A 24,574-nucleotide genomic window follows, 5' to 3' on the forward strand; every position below is an offset into this window, starting at 1 on the left:
TAATACTAAGTAGGGGAGAACAGTGCACTGAATCACAGTCTCGCAGTGTTATACAATCGCTTAAGGTCAGTTACATAAGGAAATAGACAAATAAGGCAAAAGCAAACTTCTGCATTTGTGAAAGAAAAAAAAAACAACCAAGGTTCATAGAATGGAAATGGCAATCGGTTCAGAGTTGGCTGCATTCAGGATCTTATTCATCACTCATCAGCTTTTCAGGTTGCTTGTTGCAGTAAGGATTTTTAGGTTATTTATACAAGATGGTGATTGCAGCAATGAAATTAAAAGACAGTTACTCCTTGGAAGGAAAGTTATGACCAACCTAGACAGCATGTTAAAAAGCAGAGACGTTACTTTGCCAAAAAAGGCCCGTCTAGTCAAGGCTATGGTTTTTCCAGTAGTCATGTATGGATGTGAGAGTTGGACTATAAAGAAAGCTGAGCACCGAAGAATTGATGCTTTTGAACTGTGGTGTTGGAGAAGACTCTTGAGAGTCCCTTGGACTGAAAGGAGAGCCAACCAGTCCATTCTAAAGGAGATCACCTCTGGGTGTTCATTGGAAGGACTGACGTTGAAGCTGAAACTCCAATACTTTGGCCACCTGATGCGAAGAGCTGACTCATTGGAAAATACCCTGATGCTGGCAAGGATTGGGGGCAGGAGGAGAAAGGGACGACAGAGGATGAGATGGCTGGATAGTATCACCGACTCGATGGACGTGGGTTTGGGTGGACTCAGGGAGTTGGTTTGGGTGGACTCAGGGAGTTGGTGATGGACAGGGAGGCCTGGCGTGCTGTGGTTCATGGGATTGCAAAGAGTTGGACACGGCTGAGCGACTGAACTGAACTGATACCTTATGATTGCAGAGAGAATGTGAGGAGAAATTTCCAGTAATTAAACACAATCTTATTGATTTCTTAAGACCTTTTTCTTCAGGCATTTACTAGGTCTCAATATCTTGAGATAACTGACTTCTAAGACCTGGGAGCAGAAAGCCCAGATGTGAAAGGGTCAGCTTTGATAATCTCCTCTCCCCCAACATTGCATAAGGAGGGAACTGGTAGGGTAAGGTACTTGAAGTTAGAAAGTATGGGCTGGGCCCCTAGCCTGCTCTGATTCATCCTGTGATTTTCGACAAATCACTTGTATTCTCTCAGCCTCAGTTTCTCCTCCTTTACAACATGTGAACAGTATCACATACTCAAATCAAAGGGTTGTGGAGAAGGTAAAATGAGATAACCCATGTGAAAATGCTTTATAACCTCTAGAGTGCATACAGATAGGATATGTTTTGTTCTAAAATTTGTGGTTTTGTTCTAATGAGGCATGCAAGTAAAGGTTTCCCTGGAGAAAGACTGTTGGGATGGTCATGGATTTTAACATAATCTTTTAAGTCCTGCCCTTGAATGTGATCTTCTCACTTGCTAAAGGGATTAAGGGATGCACTTACAGGGATGTAATTTTTTCAACAACTTGTATACAGTTTTCAAAAGATCTTAGCAATTAACTCTCTGTTCCAGCTCTTCAACAACCTGAAAGAAAAAAACCTATGACCCTTTGTCCTCTAAGCCAAACATAGGCTATGCCACAGACCTGCAGTTGGCCCTCCATATCTATGGATTCTGCGTCTATGGGTTCAACTCACTGTGGACCCAAACTAATTTTTAAATATCACAAAAAGTTCCAAAAAGCAAAACTTGAATTTGCCACACTCTAGCAACTATTTACATATCATTTGCATTGTATTTAAAACTATTTACATAGCTTTTGCATTGTATTAGGGATTATGAGTAGTCTAGAAATGATTTCAAGTAAGCAGGAGGATATATGTAGGTTATATGCAAATATTATACCTTAATTTTTTTTTTTATGTGGACCATTCTTTAAAAAATCTTTAATGAATTTGTTGTAATGTTGCTTCTTTTGTTTATATTCTGGTTTTTTGGCTTGAGGCATGTGGTATCTTAGCTCCATGACCAAGGGTCAAACACACATCCCTTGTATTAGAAGGTAGAGTCTTAACTCTGGACTGCAGAGGAAATCCCAATACTTTGCCTTTTTCTATAATGGATTTAAGCATCTCTGGATTTCAGTATCTGCAGGGTGTCCTGGAATCACCCGCACTCTTTCCCCCACCCCCAGTGGAACATCTGTACTCATGTTTCATCAAATTATCAAAAATACTCACACAATCCAATTGTGCACACAATCCAGTAGCATCTGGTGAAAACACACAAAGGACTATTTGGGGTAGTACTTAATCTTGACCTGGTTGTGTTAAAGTCATGCATTTTGTTTAGAGTTCAAGAGAATATTGGGGGTGGTGGAGAAACCGAGAGATTCAGAGATTCCTATAATTCTTTATTAATCTTTCTTTTACCCAGAGATGTGTGGATCCAATAGAGCCTGAAAAGCAAGGCCACTCTCTAAGGCATCGTGGTCTATTTCCATCTTCAGAGAGGTGAGAGGGAAGCTTTAAGAGGTAAAATAGCGTATTTCTTCATTGGACAGATTAGTGAAGACTTGACCTCTTATCCATTGTTTCCCCATCTATTTGCCATGAAGTGATGGGACCGGATGCCATGATCTTTGTTTTATGAATATGGAGTTTTAAGCCAACTTTTTCACCCTCCTCTTTCACTTTCATCAAGAGGCTCTTTAGTTCCTCTTCCCTTTCTGCCATAAGGGTGGTGTCATCTGCATATTTGAGGTTATTGATATTTCTCCCGGCAATCTTGATTCCAGCTTGTGCTTCTTCCAGCCTAGCATTTCGCATGATGTACTCTGCATATAAGTTAAATTAGCAGGGTGACTATATACAGCCTTGAGGTACTCCTTTCCCAATTTGGAACCAGCCTGTTGTTCCATGTCCAGTTCCAACCATTGCTTCTTGACCTTCATACAGATTTCTCAGGAGGCAGGTCAGGTGGTCTTGTATTCCCATCTCTTGAAGAATTTTCCACAGTTTGTTGTGATCCACACAGTCAAAAGCTTTGGCATAGTCAATGAAGCAGAAGTAGATGTTTTTCTGGAACTCTCTTGCTTTTTCGTTGATCCAATGGATGTTGGCAATTTGATCTCTGGTTCCTCTGCCTTTCCTAAATCCAGCTTGAAGATCTGGAAGTTCATGGTTCACATACTGCTGAAGCCTGGCTTGGAGAATTTTGAGCATTACTTTGCTAGCGTGTGAGATGAGTGCAATTGGAAATAAGTTTGAGCATTCTTTGGCATTGTCTTTCTTTGGGATTGGAATGAAAACAGACATTTTTGGGTCCTGTGGCCGCTGCTGAGTTTTCCAAATTTGCTGGCATTTTGAGTGCAGCATTTTCACAGCATCATCTTTTGGGATTTGAAATAGCTCAACTGGAATTCCATCACCTCCACTAGCTTTGTTTGTAGTGATGCTTCCTAAGGGCCGCTTGACTTCTCATTCCAGGATGTCTGGCTCTTGGTAAGTGATCACACCATCATGATTATCTGGGTCATGGAGATCTTTTTTGTATAGTTCTTCTGTGTATTCTTGCCATCTCTTCTTAATATCTTCTGCTTCTGTTAGGTCTCTGTCCTTTATTGAGCCCATCTTTTCATGAAATGTTCCATTGGTATCTCTAATTTTCTTGAAGAGATCTCTAGTCTTTCCCATTCTATTGTTTTCCTCTATTTCTTTGCATTGATTACTGAGGAAGGCTTTCTTATCTCTCCTTGCTATTCTTTGGAACTCTTCATTCAAATGGGTATATCTTTCCTTTTCTCCTTTGCCTTTTGCATCTCTTCTTTTCTCAGCTATTTTCTAGCAGTCATGTATGGATGTGAGAGTTGGACTATAAAGAAAGCTGAGCGCCAAAGAATTGATGTTTTTGAACTATGGTGTTGGAGAAGACTCTTGAGAGTCCCTTGGACTGCAAGGAGATACAGTCAGTCAATCCTACAGGGAATCAGTCTGGAATATTCATTGGAAGGCCTGATGCTGAAGCTGAAGCTCCAATACTTTGGCTACCTGATGTGAAGAACTGAGTCATTTGAAAAGACCCTGATGCTGGGAAAGATTGAGGGCAGGAGAAGGGGATGACAGAGGATGAGATGGTTGGATGGCATCACCGACTCGATGGACATGAGTTTGAGTAGAGTTTGAGTAAGCTCCAGGAGTTGGTGATGGACAGGGAAGCCTGGCATGCTGCAGTCCATGGGGTCTCAAAGAGTCGGACACAACTGAGCAACTGAACTGACTAAGTGACCTCTTATCTAAAGTTGTATCTGGCAAATCTGAAATGGAGAGGTGCTATAATTCAAGGCATGATACAAACAAGATCCCCCACTTAGTAACGAGCAGCTAAGGATTCATGTAGGAAGCATTTGGCCTGAAGTATACCAATAATGACAACAGTCCTCTGACTTTGCATGTATAAACAGACACTGCTTAAGTCTAATAGAGACATCAGAACCATATTGCCAAGCACATGGTTTTTCAGGTACTGGACCAACATCCCAGTAAGTCTTTGAGGGTTCACAGGATGAAGCCACTCTTGACTTGGTTTACTTTCATCCTTAACTCTCTGTGAAAAACAATACTAGAAAGAGCAATTAAATGGAAGGCTGGCTTTTGATCTCAGTCTGTATTCTAATTCTAGTTGCAAATTTGCCTCATTGGTTTCACATTACTGACTTAAATGATTTTCTCCTTTTGTCAGCTCGAAATATTAATACTGGCATTTCCTGGCATGGCACATAAGTAATTTAATGAACACAAATTAATACAGGCACAGGGACAGGACCGCCACGTCTCTGCTTCTACCAAAAACTGCATTTCCCAATGAATAAATTATGATTAGCCTATCACTAAATGAATGTGTTCCATCTAGTACAGATCTCAGCAAATGTAAAGGCCACAGCACATCCAACTACACATACATGCATTAGGAAAGTATCACTGTCTTTGGGGATGGGGTGAGAACCAGCCGTCAGGTTTGTCACCATGTCTGGCTTCTGCTGGGACAGCTGAATGGACATGTTTAGCATCCTGGCCTGGGGGCATCCTGGCTGCAAAAGAGGCAGCACTTTGGGGACAGAATGGTTTGGGTTTGAATCTTGACTTTCTTATTTACTATACATGATACAACTCCACTGGGCCTTCTTTCACTCTGCGAAATAGAAATACAATACTTCCATGAGATGAAAATGAGTCTGAAAGGTAAAGTGCCTAGAAACATGTATGACCCAGAAATGACACTCAGTATGTTGCAGGAAGGGGGATCCCTTCCAGGCCCTGAAATGGGGTTTTTGTCTAACACTTGGAAATGAATGGTCTGAGGAGACACACATGATGACAAATTAAGAGACTTTATTGGAAAAGGGTGCCTGGGCGGAGAGCAGTAGGGTAAAGGAAACAAGGAGGACCGCTCTGCCATGTGGCTCACAGTCTCAGATTTTTATGGTGATGGGATTGGTTTCTGGGTTGTCTCTGGCCAATTGTTCTGACTCAGGGTCATTTCTGGTGACACATGTATCACTCAACCAAGATGGATTCCAGCGAGGAGGATTCTGGGAGGTGGAAAGACATATGGCATCTCTTTTTAACCTTTCCTGAACTCTTCTGGTTGGTGGTGGCTTGTTCTGTGTTCCTTACGAGGACCTCCTGGTAAAATAATTCACACAAATGGCTACTGCGGTGCCTGGCCAGTGTGGGCAGTTTCAGTCAGTGTGTTTCCCCTAATGACTGTACACGGCTTCCCTTCTCTTTGAACATGTCACTAGAGGAGGAGGAATGGGAGTACTTGAGGTAGCTGAAGGTTAGTCTATCCACTGAGGTATCATAGAGTCCTCTCTTTGTCACAGGAGAGTGGACCCTGGGATCTGAGTTTGAACCATCCCTGTGGGTCCACTCCAGTCATCTTCCTCCATTTTCCATTCCAAATGGAAACTCACTATCAGGTAACATCAGGGCCTGTGATATCAGGAAGCCCAGGTGCCCCTATAAATGCAGGTGCATTGTTCACCATCCTTTGTTGGCCAGGGAAAAATCCTTCATTAGTTCTTTTCAAAAAGGCTTGGCCTGAAAGAGAACTCAAGGGAATTTGCAGGAAGGGGAGATTGATATTTGAGTTTGGCACCATCTTGCTTCTCTTCATGATTCCCTTTCCAGCAGAACTTGTGCTATTTTTTGGCATCGTGAAGTCGCCCCACTCCTGCAAAATAACCTTAAATGTTTCAAAAGCATCCTGCTCTCCTCCTAATGTCCCCCAAGCATCTTCAATTTATTCTGATCTCAGGTAGATTTTAATAGGAAAGCAAACTGATTATACTAAGTCACGATTCAACTCAGCCAATGTTTATTGTTGTTTGTCCTTGGGACTGTGCTCAGTCCTAGGGATAGAACAATGAACAAAATATGGCCCCTGCCTTGAAGGAGGGCACAATCTAGGGATCAGAGCCCCATGTGGAAAGAACCAACATAATCGCAGGAGCTATTAATAAGTACCACCATAAAGAAGGTAGATGCCAGAGACCATGCCAAGAGCCTTCCAATGTGTTACCTTATTTAATTCTCTCAGTGTCCATGAGAGAGAGGTTTAACACCTCAACATTTATGGATTAAGAAATACCCAGACAAAGATTTTGAGTAAAATAACATATCTTAATGGCACAGCAGAGAAAGGAGTGACTTGCTCTGCCTGGGAAGTAGGAAAATTTTCACAGAAAAAGTGGCATTTGACATTAACTGAGGATTAGAATGAGACATCTGGCTGTGACTGAGACACTCAATGAAGAAGGGTTCAGCACTGAAAGATGTAAGTGGGTTGCCTCCCTCCTTAAAAAACAAAAAATTCTCAAAAATGCCCAAACAGAGAATGAGACTGACTGTGTGGGGAGAGGTCTTCAAATCAAGCAACCCTGACTCAATTGCCCTTGAGATTTACTGTTACTAGAATATTTGTCTTCTTATCTTTACTACCAGCTGTGGCCAGAGAGTGGACATGGACCATTGCACAGGGAATCAACTTGCAAAACTTAACCAAATGTTGTTGGAGGATGAATGTAAAGCAGGAAGTTGAAGAGTTGAAGAGCATAGTAAGTGACCAAGTGTTGATTTTCCAATCCTACTATAGATTCTTCACTACCTGCCAGGCCTCCCTGGTCTTGACTAGTACCCCTGTCTCCCAGTTTCTGAGGGAAAGGAGGAGCCTAATTTCAATAGGCAACAATTAACAAACATAAATTGTCTAGTTACATAGACCACGCTCCCTCTAATGTCTTCGAGTACTTTTCTGCTCGTTTATCCCATCTCTTCAAAACCTCTGGCCTGTTGTTTCAGTAGAGTTGAATGAAATCTCTCTCTTTTATGGTAATAGTTTTGAATAGTCTTCCTTGCCTGTTTAACTCTGTCTAGTGCAAATTTTCTTTGACAACACACACACACATGAGGCAACCTGAAATTCCAGGTAAAATAACCATCATGTAAAATTTACAAGCAATGCATCCTCCATTTGGGAAATTAAAATGCAGTGTGATTGGGCTCCTGGTGGAGTGTAAGAATGAGATTCCTTTGTAGATTTTTTTTTTTTTTTTTTTAGAGTAGCATTGAAATTGTGAGCTTTGGAGCCATGAAGGAATGTTATTTACTTCAGAAACCACACTGTTAGCTTCTGAGGTAAACAATATTTACTCAGTCATTAGACTGAAAATGCAATTGATGCCTTTCAATCCTGTAATCACCTATAAACAAAGCAAAGAATACTTAACTGTGGTTACAGAATAATGTTTTCAACCTTCATAATGTGAAGTGTGGAGGTGGGAAAAGGGAAGGAGGCAAGCAAGGATGAGGGTGGCGGTATGAATATAGCTGATGGGAAAAACAAAAGTAAACGCATTTTCAGTTCACTTCAGTTGCTCGATCATGTCCGACTCTTTGCGGCCCCATGGACCGCAATACGCCAGGCCTCCCTGTCCATCAAAAACTAAAATAATCTAATAATATTGGATTATACTGGGGAATGGGAAGAGGATAAAAATTTTAAGCATACTAAATGCAGTTATAAGAGTAACTGATAATTTTTAAAGTTAATAAGTCATCAGCTAATATATAACTTTGGTCTTTAAACTCTAAGTATGGTATTTGAAAACAAAGAGAAGAACTAAAATCAGGAATTAGATTATTGCCTCTGAAAAGGATTTTAGGGGTAAAGAGCAGTGTAATGGGAGAGCTTTGTTTTATTATGAACATTTTTGTGCTATTTAAATTTTTTAACCATGCCATTTATTATTTTGATAAAATACTGCTGCTGCTGCTAAGTTGCTTCATTTGTGTCCGACTCTGTGCGACCCCATAGACGGCAGCCCACCAGACTCCGCTGTCCCTGGGATTCTCCAGGCAAGAACACTGGAGTGGGTTGCCATTTCCTTCTCCAGTGCATGAAAGTGAAAAGTGAAAGTGAAGTCGCTCAGTCGTGTCTGACTCTTAGCGACCGCATGGACTGCAGCCTACCAGGCTCCTCCGTCCATGGGATTTTCCAGGCAAGAGTACTGGAATGGGTTGCCATTGCCTTCTCCGTGATAAAATACTACATTTGTGTATTCATTCTTCAGATTTTCTCTTTGTCTGCCTTATGCTAGGTCTTTCCTTTCATGAAACTCCTGCCCCAAGGCAGCCTCCGAATCTCCCAGATCCTGTTCCCCTTGAACACAGTCCTCAGAGTCTTAACATCTCTCTCCTATTCTTGGTGAAGTTAGTCCTATCTTTTCCCCACAAGTGCCTCACATTCAGAAACAAAGAACCCACCTGGTACCAGAATCCACCCTTCCTGGAGGGCAACAGGGAATTATCAATAACAGAGGCAACAAAAGATGCCAGAACTAAAATTTCTTGTCACAATTTTTTCTTCTTAACAATCATAACTTGAAAGCCTCATTGTCATGATAATCCTTGGAGCATTTGAAGATTGCTAATTAGCTCATTGGCTGCCCTATTCACCTATCTTTTTTTCCCTGAAATCCTCTTTTCTTTAAGCTAAATGGTCTTAGTCATATTCTGGAAAATTCTTGATCCCTGTGTTTTCCTCTGGACAAGTGTCTGTTGATATCCTATTCAATAGTTGGCTTCCAGGATGGAATGGAACACTCTCAATATCACACAGAAATACATGGGAGAGGATGGGTCAACCCCCTTCTTGGATTCAAGGAATTCTTGGACAGTTTTCAGACTGTAAAATTAATGCCCATTTTTATGTGGTTACACTGTGCTAATTCCAGTTGTCTGGAGTGGATGCTTATTGGGGAGTGAGTCTTGTGTGATTCCTATCAAATATTATTTTTGGGGGAGGGCAATGCATATTTGCTGATATAAGGGATGATATTCCTAAGAGAAGCAATGGGAGGTATAATTTTATTGAATGGTATCACTTTTGAGCCCCTTTCTTGTGTTAGTTTATTGCCTGACAATAGTTACATCTTTATTTACTTCCTGAAACCCACTGACCCTAACAAATAGCTGCGAGGGTGGACTGCATTTAAGGGCTATCCCTTGATTGGCAGTTGGGAGGCTGGTAGGTGCTAAGGCCTCATGGATGTAGAGGGAAAATGGGATTCACTCTAAGCTAATAAAGGGTGACTGGCGGATATGCTTGATTGTTGATCTCCAATTAGTGGCTTGGTACTGCTTAGAAGGAGGGCAGAAGACTGAAACGAAATGAAGTATTTCAAAGGTGGATGGTCTAGGGACTTCCCCGGCAGCCCAGTGGCTAAGACTCCATTGTCAGATGACATACTGTGAAGGAAATCATATTTTCTAAAAAAAAGGAACATTCAATTGGTGTCATCAACTTTAATCAGAATGTTTCTAGAAATTGTTAATATTTCTGCTAAAAATCTTAGAGTTGTGATCTTAGAATCTTAAAAATACAAAAATTATTGAGCCATTTATGGAAATAATATTAGCTAATACTAGTTAAGCACACACTATGTGCCAGAAACTGCTTTTTTAAATGTATTCATTTTAAAAACAATTTTATTGGAGTATAGTTGCTTTAAAATGTGCTGTTAGTTTCAGGTGTACAATATAGTGATTCAGTTATACACATATTCTTTTACAGATTCTTTTCTGATATAGGTTATTACAGAATATTAAGTAGAGTTCTCTTTGCTATACAATAGGCCCCTGTTGATTATCTATCAATATTTTATATAAAATAGTGTGTGTATGTTAATCCCAAGCTTCTAATTTATACCTCCCCCGACCATTTCCCTTTTGGGAAATCATAATCTGTGAGTCTGTTCCTGCTTTGTAAATAAGTTCATATGCTATTTTGTTGTGGTCCAGGTGTGGATTGGAAAAGAATCTGAAGACGTGAGAGAGAATGAGAGGGAAATAGAGTTTATTACAGTGGGAGATGCTGTTAGAACAGCGGGTCAGCTCAAGGGAGAACCGACGTTGAACAGAGGTCCTTAGTCTACTTTTATACTTAGGGTACAAGGAGTGGGATAGAGGTCTTGCAGATCATTTGCTGATTGGATGTGGCGTGTATATGGGTGAGAAAGAGTAGGGCAAATACCTTCTCCCTATGGGGTAGGAGGGGAGACGGGTTATACTGTTCCATTGATAGTTACAACATGGGGGAGGGAAGGATGATCAGGGTCTGGTTTTTCCGTTCCTGCATTCCAAGACCCTCCTTGGTTTTATCTGCTCTTTCATCCTTGGCTCACCACAATTTTAAAAGATTTTATTCCACATATGAATGATATCATATGATATTTGTCCTTCTCTGACTTACTTCACTTAGTATGATAAACTCTAGGTCCATTTATGTTGCTGCAAATGGTATTATTTCATTCTTTTTATCACTGAGTAATATTCCATTGTATTTATGTACCGTATCTTCTGTATTCATTCCTCTGTTGATCAACATTTAGGTTGCTTCTATTTTCTTGGCTATTGTAGACAGTGCTGCAGTGAACATTTGGGGTCCAAGTATCTTTATGAGTTAGGGTTTTCTCTGGATATATGCTCAGGAGCAGGTCTGCTGGATCATATGGCAGTTATATTTTTAGTCTTTCATGGAACCTCCATTCTGTTCTCTGTCGTGGTTATACCGATTTACAATCCAAGCATCTGTGCAGGAGGGTACCAGGAACTGTTTTAAGTCCTCCGGTTATATACAGTCATCACCTCCTTAAACATGATTATTTGCATTTTACTGATGAGGAATCCACAGTCTAGAGAATCACAGCATCTTTTCCAAGTCGCACCAAAAGTAAGTAGAACATGACTTGACTCCATGCCCTATTGTCAGTGCCCAAGTTCTTGGTCATCTGGTTGTACTTCCTTTCAAGAAAAACTCTGAGGAACTATAGGAAACTGTTAATGAAACATTAAAAGGCATTGTAAAAGAGATCAAATAGATGATCAGTTGAAATCACAGTCTTTGAAGATGAAGATGGAAAAGAACTCTGAAACCAGATTGGAAATCTGAAGAAAACTCAATACAAAAGTAGAAAACCTCAATGCCGTGCTCAATATGAAAGATCCTAACATAGAAATGTGGGTCACAGTTAAATCACTACCATCAACAGGTTGCTTTTTCAGGAGACTGCTGATTATGTTTATAATGGAATGTCTAAAATATATACGAAACTAAAAGGCATTAGCAAAAATTATTAGCTAATAAGATCTTCTAGAAGGGTATATACAGTATATTGGGTACAACAAGATTTTTTTTCATTATTCACTGAAGAATTTTAGCTCTTCTATTATGAATTCTCCCCCCAACCACACAAATACAATGACAATGCCTGGAAAGCTCATTTAGATAAATAGTAAGCTATAAAAATAAGAAACTAAAAGTACTGGTGGTTTGGGGAAAAACATTGACATGGATTAAGGAGACTCTGGGTCTGATAATGTGAACAGTCACCTGGTCTGCCCATGACTGGAATGCTGGGAAACTCTTTAGTCTCTGGCTAACCAGGATAGTGGTCTAGTTAGGTCTGCTTTCATGAATTATAAACCTTGCAACAGCAGACAAATCCCTGAGCGTTTCTAATCCCACTCTGCTCATCTATGAAGTGAATCATCGCACCACCTAATGGGGTTGTGTGGGCAGACGTGCTGCTGGGTGGAAGCAGGGTGTGCTGTTGGGGCCCAGGCATAGTGAGGGGACCCTAAGTGTGGCGTTCCTGCTGTCCATAACACTTAAAATTCATGTGTAAATGCCTACATGTTACTCTCCTCTGTAGCTACCTACAAGTAGAGGCTGACATAGAGTTTGCGATCAGTAAACCACGTTGGATGAACAAATGGGTCGGGACAAGTTGTTAGAGTGTGTATGTCTCTCTCGTCCTCCTCTGTGACCCCTGCCCTTCTGCAGCATCTTTCTATATTATTCTCCACCTCCCCCCAAATTCTTAGTTTACCAATCCATGCCAAATGGGAGATAGGTGGGAGGTTCTTTGGAGACTAAGATGATAAAAGAAATCCTGGATCCATGGGTTGGAGATAGGTGGGGGGCAAGGCATCACTCCCTTTTGTTGTTGTTGTTGAGTCAGCAAGTCCTGTCTGACTCTCTTGCGACCCCATGGACTATAACCTGCCAGATTCCTTGTCCGTGGGATTTGCCAGGCAAGAATACTGGAGTGGGTTGCCATTTTCTTCTCCAGGGGATCTTTCTGACCCAGAGATGGACCCATATCTCCTGCATTGGCAGACAGATTCTTTTCCATTGAGCCCCCAGGGAAGTCCCCATCACAGCCTTTACATGGGGTCTACTTACACCAGCTCTGCTGCTGCTTTTGAGGATGAAATATGCTAAAAGCACATAGTTTTTGGAGACTTTTTAAGTGGTTGGATGATATCACTTGGTAGAGATGAGGATGTCAATGTAAGTATTTACCATTTTACTGCATCTTGGTCCTTATTTTATAAAACTGAGTATTCCTAGTCAATAAGAAAGAAGGTGGCAGGGGAGGCTGATTGATTTGAGGAAGAAAGAAATGACTTATTTTAAGTGACCATTAGAGCTAGGATTTGAACAACACATTTTAAAATTACAGGGTTGAAGCTATGCACTAACACGTAAAGAGAATGATAGTAGTAATTTCACAAATGTCAAGCGAAGGAACCTAAAGAATCAGTGGAGCACAAACACTCAGTGACCTGAATGTACAGCTTATATTTGTATTTGCAAACCTGAGGATAATATAAATGTCTTTACTGAGACAGTGTGACTACGCATTTGTTTATCCTTATGGTAGAATACTCATATTTAAAGTTTTAACTGCTACTGCTAAGTCACCTCAGTCGTGTCCGACTCTGTGCGACCCCATTGATGGTAGCCCACCAGGCTCCACCGTCCCTGGGATTCTCCAGGCAGGAACACTGGAGTGGGTTGCCATTTCCTTCTCCAGTGCATGAAAGTGAAAAGTGAAAGTGAAGTCACTCAGTCATGTCCGACTCTTAGCAACCCCATGGACTGCAGCCCACCAGGCTCCTCCGTCCATGGGGTTTCCAGGCAAGAGCACTGGAGTGGGGTGCCATGCCTTCTCCAAGGCCTATATTAACATGTGAGAATTTTGAGCAGAGAAACTGTGCTTATACACCATGAATATTTGTGCCTACTTCCTAGCTTAACGCTCTCTTTCTTTGGCAGTAGGAGTTTCACTTATGGAAATAGCACTATTTGACTTTGTAAATATCCAGTGTCAATAAGAATGGTTTTAAAAGGACTTACTGTGAAGGAGAGACTTTATATCACGTACTGGGAAATTACATTAAGGAAACACAAGCCATACAGTTCAGATTTTGGAAAACAGATGTCATACACACATAGAGAGCAGAGTTAAGCAAAAGAAAGCATTTCTTGTAAGGATCTCAAAGTGTCTCTTGGGACTCAGGGGCATCCAAGCAATCAGATTTCAGGAAAGTCTACCTCTGAAATCTGCTCAATCCTCTTAGAAAAGGATGCTGATAGTCATAAGAGAACAGGTGAGAGTGTGGAGCCATCAAAGTTACTAGGAAAATATTAACTCAGATGAACAAATAAGCTGCAAACACAAGACTCCTGGGTTTGAATCCATTCTGATTCTTCCTACATGAAGCCCATTCAGAAAAAAAATTAAATAAAGTCATTTACTTTGTCATTTCCCCAAATAGATTTGTTTTTCCTCTGAAGAACATTTTGCTGAAAATAACATTTATTACCTACACATGGTTTCCTGCAGCAAGTTCTATCAAATCATGAAGTGAAATTATTATTATTATTATTTAGCATTGTGGCCTATTGTAGTAGCTGTGTGTTCACACATTTTAATGAAAACAGCTCACCCTCCAAGGTTCTCATATCTACATGGCTTCCAATAAAGTGAGGAATTATAGTCAAGTAGGAATTTCTGATTGTAGAGGGGATATTAAAGTCATGTATGTCAGCTAGAGATGATGGTGACTCACATCAGGGTGGTTGCGGTGGATGGTGAGAAGCAGTGGGATTCTAGATATATTTGGAAGTAGAGTTTATAGAGTAGATGGGTAGTGTGTAAGAAAGTAGTCACCAAGAATGATTGCAAGATTTTGGACTTAAATACTGGAAGTTTGAGTTTCCTTTCACTGAGAAGAGAAAGACTGAGCTTGCTGTAGGTGTTTGGTGGCTCTTGGTGGGAGGAGGTCAGAGTTTTAGTTTTAGACATGAAAGTGTGTTAGTTGCTCAGTCATGTCTGACTCTTTGTGATCCCAAGGACTGTAGCCCACCAGGCTTCTCTGTCCAATGCAATCTCCAGGCAAGAATACTGGAGTGGGTGGCCATTTGAAAGTATTAGCAAGTAGTCATACAAAACATATTCATCTCCCTTTAATGCTCCTAAAAAATGCTGCTGCTGCTAAGTCACTTCAGTCGTGTCCGACTCTGTGTGACCCCATAGACGGCAGCCCACCAGGCTCCACCGTCCCTGGGATTCTCCAGGCAAGAACACTGGAGTGGGTTGCCATTTCCTTCTCCAATGCATGAAAGTGAAAAGTGAAAGTGAAATCGCTCAGTCGTATTGAAATGTAGGAAAGTCAAATGTGGAGATCTGATACTGACTAATTGAACAACAGCTACTTAGGGGATTAAGTGGATGCCATACTAGTAAGGAATCAGATATATGTGAGGATGCTGCAGCTCTGTGGGGGTGGTGGTTTAGTCGCTAAGTCATGTCCGAGTCTTGTGACCCCATGGACTGCAGCACTCCAGGCTTCTCTGTCCATGGGATTCTCCAGGCAAGAATACTGGAGTGGATTGCCATTTCCTTCTCCAGGGGATCTTCCCGACCCAGGAATCGAACCCGAGTCTCCTGCATTGCAGGCAGATTCTTTACCGACTGAGCTATGAGGGAAGCCCTGGAGCTCTGTAGGATAGGTTTTAATTAGAAATTAAAAAAAAAAAAACACTTTATGTTCTCAATGCCTCTGTGCTACTTTACATAACATGCATTATTTATGCTGTCTGTATATTGAAGTGTGCTGAAGGAATCTAGTGAGAGAAGTTAGTCATAAGAACAATGACTATAGTACTGTTTCTTTACCTTGATACAGAATGTTTCCTAGGGTATCGTAGACCGGCTTACCTCTCTGCTCAGCTGCAATTAATTACGCTGGCGATTTTTATTTAATGCTCCTTCACTCCTGAAAAATCAATACCCATGGCCATTAGTCCCCAAGTTGTTTTCATGAGACATTTTAGAGTCCATTAGCATGCAAATGTAAAGGAGTGATCCCACACTGGATATTTTAAGAATTAAGGGGCTTTTAAAAATTGTTTGCTTTTTTAGAAACAGTCACATTCAAGACACAACTCCAAGTGTTAGGAGCATTTTTATTGGGTATTTTGAGAGCTGTTTCCTTGTGGGTGACAGCAGAGAAAACAGCAGTTGGGAGGTAGAAGAAGAACTGCTGGGCTTGGGGAACTTTGCAGGGGCAGGCAGGCAGCTGGGGTGGGGACTGCAGGGCATGGGCGTGGGGAAGCTGTGAGGAGGAGGAGGAGGTGAGGCAAGATAGCAGAAAATGTTCTGGAAGGCAGAAGAGGCAAGCAGAAAAGGTGGGAACAAAGGTTGAGGGAAAGCTTCACACAGTTAGTGGCCATGTTACTGAGAGTGGGGTCTGGCTGCTCACCACTCAAAAATCAATACTTGACAGGCAAGGTTGGTGGAAGGGAAAGTTTGCTTTATTTCAGAGACCAGCAACCAGGGTGGGGGCTGGAGCAGATTGGAGTCCACCAGCCGCCCCCTCCATGACAATCAGTGGGCAGAAGCTTGTGAGTGTGTACGCTCCTGTGTGCTTGGCCTATATATTTTAAAATATTTTTATTGGAGTATAGTTGATTTGCAATATTGTGTTAGTTTCAGGTGTACAACAAAGTGACTCAGTTCAGCATATACATATATCTACTCTTTTTAAGATTCTTTTCCCACTTAGGCCATTACAGAAGTGCAAGGAGGGGTCTACATGCAGAAACAGCACAGTCAACCCTGAAGGTCATCTTAAAATTGTTCATGTGGTGGTCTGGCCAGCATCATCTTGATTGTTTTAAGTAGAGTTAGTCTTCAGGTCCAGGATCAGTTTTTCCTCAACTTCCTTGAGGCCAGTTTGCAGAACTGTGGCAGCTCTATGCCTAGTCCTAACTTCTTTTACCTGCTGGGGTATCTATGACAGTTGATATGAAAACAGCTCATAGGATATGGCTCAGACTGTTATCGATAGCCCTTGAGGAGGAGCTAAAGGTCCTTGACTTTGCTTAATGACTAAACTATTATCCTTTGGTCTTGACTGCTTTCCCTTGCTTCTGCATTTTCTCACTTCTATGATTAAACTTTTTCTTTGGCTAAAGTTTTTCTTCAGACAAAGAGCAGGTGGAGAAGGACCTTTGGGTTGTGCTCCATTTCAGCCATACACCTTAGTATGAGATTCAGTTCAAATCGTTGGCCTACAGATGATATGAGGAAGATTATTGTGTGTTTAAGATGAATGAGGCAAATGTTGTTTAAGCACCACTTGGCTGTTAGGCAGAGTCCCAGGGATTAGGATCTGATATCCTTTGGGCCATCATTTAGCCCAACACAGTGAGTTTGTGAATTTGATTCTCAGAGGGTTATCTTTCTGCAGTGGGCTGACCTCTGAGTTGGAGAAAAACAGTGATCAATTCCTTGGGGGACAAAAGACCACCTCACTGGGCTGAGTGGGTGACAGTTTGGTGACTTTTCTTCCTCCTAAAGCCACACAGCTTTCTGCTTCACTGCATGTCCCCAACGTTCCTCTGTTTTAAATTTCTATAGGAAGCACTTTCCTTGCAGAACAAATACGCTAGAGCCTAACAAGCAATTGAAGGGAAGCGGAATGCAACGTAATGGCAAGAAATACTCAAGAACAGGCCACGGGAAGATAAGCGCTTCATGATGGAAACCAGGAGAGCATAGATCAAATACATTTAGAGCCAACAATAAAAATATGAGTCAGATCTCATGGAAACTGTTGGTTGTTTTGCCTTGATAAGAAGTGTTCTCACAGCTGACACCTACTGAGTGCTACTTGCCAGGCACTGTCCTAAGCATTTAAAAGCATTCATTCACCTGATCCTTAGAAAATCTTCTAAATAGATAATATTATTTTAATTTTGTATGGCGAAACTGCAGCATCCTCTGTGGTACAGTTGGTAAAGAATCTGTCTGTAATGGAGGAGGTGTGGCTTTGATCCCTAGGTCGGGAAGATCCCTTGGAGGAGGAACTGGCAACCCTCTCCACTATTCTTGCCTGGAAAATCCCATGGACAGAGGAGCCTGGTGGGCTGCAGTCCATGGGGTCACAAGAGTCAATCACAACTTAGCGACTATATCACCACCATGGGGAAACTGAGGCACAGGGGAGTTATTTAACTCACCCAGGATCACTCAGCCTATAGGCAGGACTTGTGATATGAACTGAAGGAATGTGGTCTCAGAGAACCAATGCCCTTGACCTTAGTGCTACCAACTATCATCTAGTTTTTGCTCCTATGTACCTTTATTTGTTTTTTCTTTCCTGCTAGATTATACCTCTTTAGGGCCAAGGGATTTGCAAACCAGGTGCCAGCAGCCAGAGTGGTATTTATTCACAGTGATGTACGTTTTATGCCATCTGCAGGGCTGATTGATGCTCTTTTTGGTTTTATTTGTCATAAGGCTGCTGCAAGGAAGCAACCTGAATATCACGAAAGAGAAATCTGGGGCTAATAAGTGAAAGCTTTGCAAACAACAGTGTCAACAATACTGCAGCGAGGAACAGCCTCTGTAGCATTTGTGGTGTGTTTTGTCAGCTTTGTATATGGCTTCAGGACTTTTGATAAAAGAGGTCCTGTGATGGAAGATGTGGCTTCATATATGGGTCACGTTTCACATCGGACTTTCAGAGCATGAATGAATGTTGACAGAGCTAGAAATAAATAATATTGATGCTTTCATCTAAACTTCATCTCCATGTAAATATTATTTTGAATAAGATTTTTGAAGAATGTAAATCTAGAAAAGCAAATTTTTTCTAAGGTGCATCTGGGTAGAGGAGTTTAGAGGATGCAGGACAAAAGAGATAGATGTTAAAAATTGAGATGAGTTAGGTAGTTTGGGCAAATAGATTTTATTTCCCTGAAAGGTCCAACTGAGCTTCCACCACAATGAAATGATTCACAAGGATATAGAAATAATGAAAGGAGCATCAGTAAGCCAATCACCCAGATGATCATGGTTCCACAGCTGAAGTTGTAGCAAAATGTGAGAAAAATTTTGGTGATTTCTGTCTTTTAAGGACCCAGGACATTCTGAACATGAAATCTTATCTGATAGCCGCATGAACTATATTTTCACAGCAATATCAAATATAACTCTCAATCCCGAGGGAGGAATAATAGCAGCATTATAACCAAAGGGAAAGTAGGATCTCAATGTGGATATAAATGCTATATTCTATTTTACTGGTTTAACCAAATATAGTATAGGGTTGGGCTTCCCTGGTGGCTCAGTGGTAAAGAGCCAGCCTGCCAGTGCAGGAAATACAGGAGATATGGGTTTGATCCCTGGGTTGGGAAGATTTCCTGGAGAAGGAAATGGCAACACACTCCAGAATTCTTGCCTGGGAAATCCCATGGACAGAGGAGCCTGGAGAGCTATAGTCCATGGGATTGTAAAGAGTTGGACACAACTTAGTGATGAAACAACAACAAAATATAGCGTTAGCTAAAAATTTTATTCAGATTTTTCCATAAGCCATAATGGAAAAACCCAAGTGAAGTTTTGGCCAACCCAATCATAGGTCTAGGCAGTTAGACTCCTGCCAGTCTCCCAGGTTCGCTGTGCTTGGAGGGACCTCAGATGGTGACTGGATATATCAGAAGGATTCCTTGCCTTCTCTTCCCTCAGGGTTGTGTCTGAGACATGTTCAAACGAGCCGTAGTTCCTGAACAGAGTTTGAAAACCGCCAGCCTCAGGCTAATTCTAAATGCCTTCCCCAGCCCTGAGCATCACCATGATATGTCTGTCCTATCTCCCACTCATTCTCTTCAACTTCTCTCTTACTTCAAAGTTGTTCTACATTTCTTTTTCCTAATTAAACTTTACTTGGGCATCATTTGCACCCCACCCCACTTTTTTTTTTCTCACAAATTTCTCCTTTTATGAGAGTGTCAAACTTGAAGCAAGGTGATATGGTGCAGGCAACTTTGAAGCTGACAGCCTCTCTCGAGGAACTGACTTTAAAACCATGAAGAAGTTTTTGACTCGATCCCTACCTAGGAGACTTGCAACTTCATCAGGCTTTCCTACTTCTACTCCTCAATGTTTCTGACACTGATTTTTAGACTTGGTAACTATGTTGTCTACGTATAACTTTGCTTCAAACTACATTTCCAAATAAGGCAGAAAGTCGTGAGAAAAGGGGGACAGATGCCTGGCCATGCTTGAATTAGGAAAAAAGGGGGGACAAATTTTGAGTCTTGAAAAATGAGAGAAGGACTGTTGTTGTTTAGTCGCTAAGTTGTGTCCTGCTCTTTTGCAACCCCATGGACTGTAGCCCGCCACGCTCTCCTGTTCAGATTTTCCAGGCAAAAGTACTGCTGTGGGTAGTCATTTCCTCCTCTAGAGGAATGTCACAATCCAAGGATCGAACATGTATCTCCTGCATTGGCAGGCAGGTTCTTTACCATTGAGTCACAGGGAAACCCAGAGGAAGACTAGGTGATGGGAAATACAGCTTATGATGACGCCTGAAAGCTGTATGATGGCATTTAGAATTTAGACTTGGTAACTATTATGCTGATTTAGGCTTTTTTTTTTTTTTCTGATTCTTGTTTTCTGTTCATTGTTAATAGTTTTATTAATTTAATGCTTAACTAATGCTGGATTTTTAACTCTTTGAAATTAAGACATATAGATGAGTTGAGCCTGTATTTTCATAAAATATATTACACTCAACAATGGATAAGTCAGCCTGTGGATATTTACTGATTTAGATAAACATTGAAAGCAAGCCCACAGTAGCCTTACAAACAATGAGTCAGATTTGGTTCAGCCAGCCCAAAGGTACCCTGATGAGGCATCATATCCATGTACTGAGTCATCCCACACTGCCTACCTGCCCGCCTCCCATCCTCCTGGCCAACTTCATGTCTTTCCCAGCTCCTGCCTCAGACTATCTCCTAATTCTGATGGCTCATTGGTTATGCCTGTCTCCATCATCTCAGCTTCCAGACAGCCAGATTGTCAAGTGGCCATAGGTGACCCTTTCATTTGGAAAGCCCTGTACTACTACAACTACTACTTCCCAATGGACATCTCGACAGCTGATTCTGGACTCTGCTCAGTTCCAATGTTCTGATAAAACTTCACTGAGCCAAAGATCACTGAAATTGGAATATGGGCAGACAGAGGCATAAGTGTATAGGTAGCTAAAACCCAGTTTCAGGACTTTAAATAAGGACATAATAACCACTCTAGATCAAGTGTGCATGTGTGTTTATATAAACTATCAGGAATTCAGGTTGATGCTAACATGTTAGGAACTCCATCAAACATGCAAAGCTTGACTTCCTGGCTGACTTGCCAACATAAGAATATACAGTAAATTCCCTACATATGAACCTCCAAGTTTTGAACTTTGAAAGATGCAAACATGTGTCTGGTTCCAGCAAGGAACCGGGACCCGTGCCATCAACGACAGGCATGAGCGCAATTGCCACTTGCCCTCTCTCTCCTATTGCTGACAATCCTAAGGCTCTGCCATCACCCCCCTCCTCTCCCTCCTCCAGTCAGTAACTCTTCTTGCCTGTTCCCTCGATGTCAGCTCCTATGCGCCAGCCGTTTTACTGTACTACTGTACTTTTCAAGGTACTGTACTGTAAGATTAAAAATGTGTTATTTTGCATGTTTGTTTTTTACGTATTATTTGAATGAAAAGTATCCTAAACCTATTCAGTACAGTACTATATGGGCTTCCCTGGTGGCTCAGATGGTAAAGAATCTGTCTGCAATGTGAGAGACCTGGGTTTGATCCCTGGGTTGGGAAGATCTCCTAGAGAAGGGAACAGTTACCCACTCCAGTATTCTTGCCTGGAGAATTCCATGGACAGAGGAGCCTGGCGGGCTACAGTCTATGGGGTTGCAAAGAGTTGGACACGGCTGAGAGACTTTCACTTCACCGTACTATATAGCCAATTGTGTCAGTTGGGTGCCTAGACTAACTTTGTTGGACTTATGAAAGAATTGAACTTACACGCTTTCAGAACAGAACTTGTCCATATGTAGGGGACTTACTGTATACATCTTTGAGGATCTTTATTACCTGCATATATGCTAAATACTGCTTTTCCTTCCTTGGCTGACACTGCATGTCTGCCTTTTTCCCTGATTATGAATTCAGCTCACCGAGCTTTCCAGTAGGCAGAGGCATAGCCACAATATTAACTCTGGCCCATGGGGAGCAGCTTGGGAGGACCTGTGGCCGCGTAACAGATGGCTGGAGCCAGCTTTCAATTTCAATTCCAACAAGGGCATCAGGCATCACCTCTTGGGAAAGTGTTAAAACAAGCTTTTACTATTTTGCGTTTTCAGCTGGGCATCTATCAAAGGTTATGATGTGCCCCACAGGAGTCAGTAAGAGCTGGCCTGTGCTGTGAGCGCTTTGCAGTGGCCTTCCCTTTTTGTGATCATCACGGCTACAGAAGCCATTGGCAGAATTTAGGGGTGAGGTGGTTTCTGGAGGTAAGAAGAATGTTGGCCTCATGTACGTGTGCTGATAACAGAGCCATGAGGAAAAACGAAAACCACCGTCCCAAAATACCAACCCCAGCATCCTGAAGACACTTCGAGTTACTTTCTTTTGCATTACGCATATTTTCCACTGAAACACAAATGACCTTGAAGTACAATACATTCAGTATAAAATCATTCATTAGCTCCTTTCCTTGGGTACAGAGGATGGAGAGAAGCACCCTTAATTTGTAGGTCAAATTCTATGAATGGTGTACATGTTTAGCAAACTTTACCAACTATAAAACTTTTTACATACATTGCCTTATTTGCTTCTTAGTACAATTATTCATTGCAATTATTTACCAGGGCTTCCCTGGTAGCTCAGTTGGTAAAGAATCTGCCTGCAATACAGGAGACTCAGGTTCAGTCCCTGGGTCAGGAAGATCCCCTGGAGAAGGAAATGGCAACCCACTCCAGTATTCTTGCCTGGAAAATCCCATGGACAGAGAAGCCTGGAGTGCAGCAGTCCATGGGGTCGCAAAGAGTCAGATACAACTGAGCAATTAACACTTTTCACAATTATTTATGACAAGTGGGGCTGGGTTAACTATTTCTACTTTACATGTGATTTATCCCTGTATTCAAATTCTTCAAATTTTCAGAAGCAAAGTTGCACACTGAGGTAAATTCACAGCCTTGAGTGTGTGCATGCTAAGTTGCTTCAGTCATGTCCCACTCTTTGTGACCCCATGGACTGTAGCCCACCAGGTTCCTCTGTCCGTGGGATTCTCCAGGCAAGGATACTGGAGTGGATTACCATTTCCTTCTCCAGGGGATCTTTCTGACCCAGGGATCGAATCTATGTCACTTATGTCTCCAGCATTGGCAGGCAGGTTCTTTACCACTCACGCCTACCTCTTGTGTAGAGAAAACCCAGTTCTTACCTACTATATCTTTTCCTGTGTCTCTCCTTTACCTTCATAGAAAAGACTGGACCCTGACACTTCTGGTCACCAAGTGTATATGTCTTTTATCACAGCAAGCATTTTTCTGCAGTACCAGCTGGGTGTCCTACAATTTAGCTCAATTTTCACACTGCCTGGTGACAGTGTCAGGTTTCCCACAAGATTCCTCCCCACCTTCCTTCAGATGCCAATTGCAAGTAGTAGGCTTCCAGGTTGGGCTTCCCAGGTGGCTCAGTGGTAAAAAAAATCCTCCCGCAAATGCGGGAGATGCAAGTTGGATCTCTGAGTTGGGAAGATCCCCTGGAGAAGGAAATGGCAACCCACTCCAGTATTCTTGCCTGGAAAATCCCATGGACAGAGGAGCCTGAAGGTATGGTCCACGGGTTTGCAAAAAGTCAAGCAGGACGGAGCAACTGAGCACACACACAGGTCTCCAGGTTGCTTCGAGTTTCTGTCTAATGTAGCTACAAATCGGAGGTTCCCATGACAGGCTCCTCAGTTTTGATTAATTTGGTAGAATGACTCATAGGGCAGAAGGAAATATTTGCTCACCTTAACCATTTTATTGAAGGACATGATGAAGGATCCAGCTGATGAGATGCATATAGCAAGGTCTGGGAGGGTCTGGCTGGCAGGAGCCTCTGTTCCTGTGGAGTTGGGGTAAGTCACTCTTCTGGTCTGAATGTGTTCACCAGTCTGGAAGTTCCTTGAGCCTCATGCTGTTGGGATATAATGGAGACATATCACATAAGCACGATGTACGATTAAGCCCACTTCCAGTCCCCCCTCCCTCTCTGAAGATGGGGATGGGATTGATAATTCATGGCTTGGTCTTTCTGTTGACCCACCCCCAGTCTATCCAGCAGTCCCTCAATGTCAGTCAACAGAACAAAAGATGCTCTAGGTGCTCTTAGCTCTTAGGAAGTTATAAATTCCAGGAGTTCTGTGCCAGCAACTTGAGGCAGAGAGCCATGTGTTTATATATTTTCTCTTATCTCACAACCCTAAATCCCACAGGAAAGGGAGAGACAAGATTCAAATCTGGGCCTTTGGACCCCAGAGCTTTTGTTTTCTTTCTTTAGCCTGGTTGAAAATTTGGGGTAAGAAAGAAGCAGAGGTCCAGAGCAAAGAAAAGTGTATGAGGGGCTCATGGAGGCAGGGCCAGGGCATGGGAAAGGGGTCTGCAGGTTGCTGGGAGCTGATTAGAGGGCAGTGAGCCGAGGTGAGAAGGGAGACCACAGCGAGATGGACACTCGTGTCTAGCAGTGGCAAACCCAGTGTTCAGAGAAACCCCTTCTTGTGCATAACACCTAAGGATTCTTGGTAAGATATTTTTAAACCAAGCCTTTAAGTGCATGAAAGTACCATGTGTACATGGGGGGAGGGGC

At 42.0% G+C, this 24,574-nt stretch overlaps 1 protein-coding gene across 1 annotated transcript in view; it reads right to left on the reverse strand.

The window, feature by feature from the left end:
* The window catches only part of LOC145528632 (uncharacterized), a 283,959-nt gene that overhangs the window by 67,437 nt on the left and 191,948 nt on the right, over window positions 1-24,574 (reverse strand). The window contains exon 5 of the mRNA XM_081547285.1: window positions 23,739-23,905. Within this exon, the coding sequence (XP_081403411.1) occupies window positions 23,875-23,905 (31 nt within the window). The 3' untranslated portion in view covers window positions 23,739-23,874. The remainder of the gene's footprint in view (window positions 1-23,738; window positions 23,906-24,574) is intronic.

This window comes from Giraffa tippelskirchi, chromosome 12, assembly GCF_054371585.1.
Source record: "Giraffa tippelskirchi isolate mGirTip1 chromosome 12, T2T-mGirTip1v1.2.pri, whole genome shotgun sequence".
Taxonomy (NCBI): domain Eukaryota; kingdom Metazoa; phylum Chordata; class Mammalia; order Artiodactyla; family Giraffidae; genus Giraffa; species Giraffa tippelskirchi.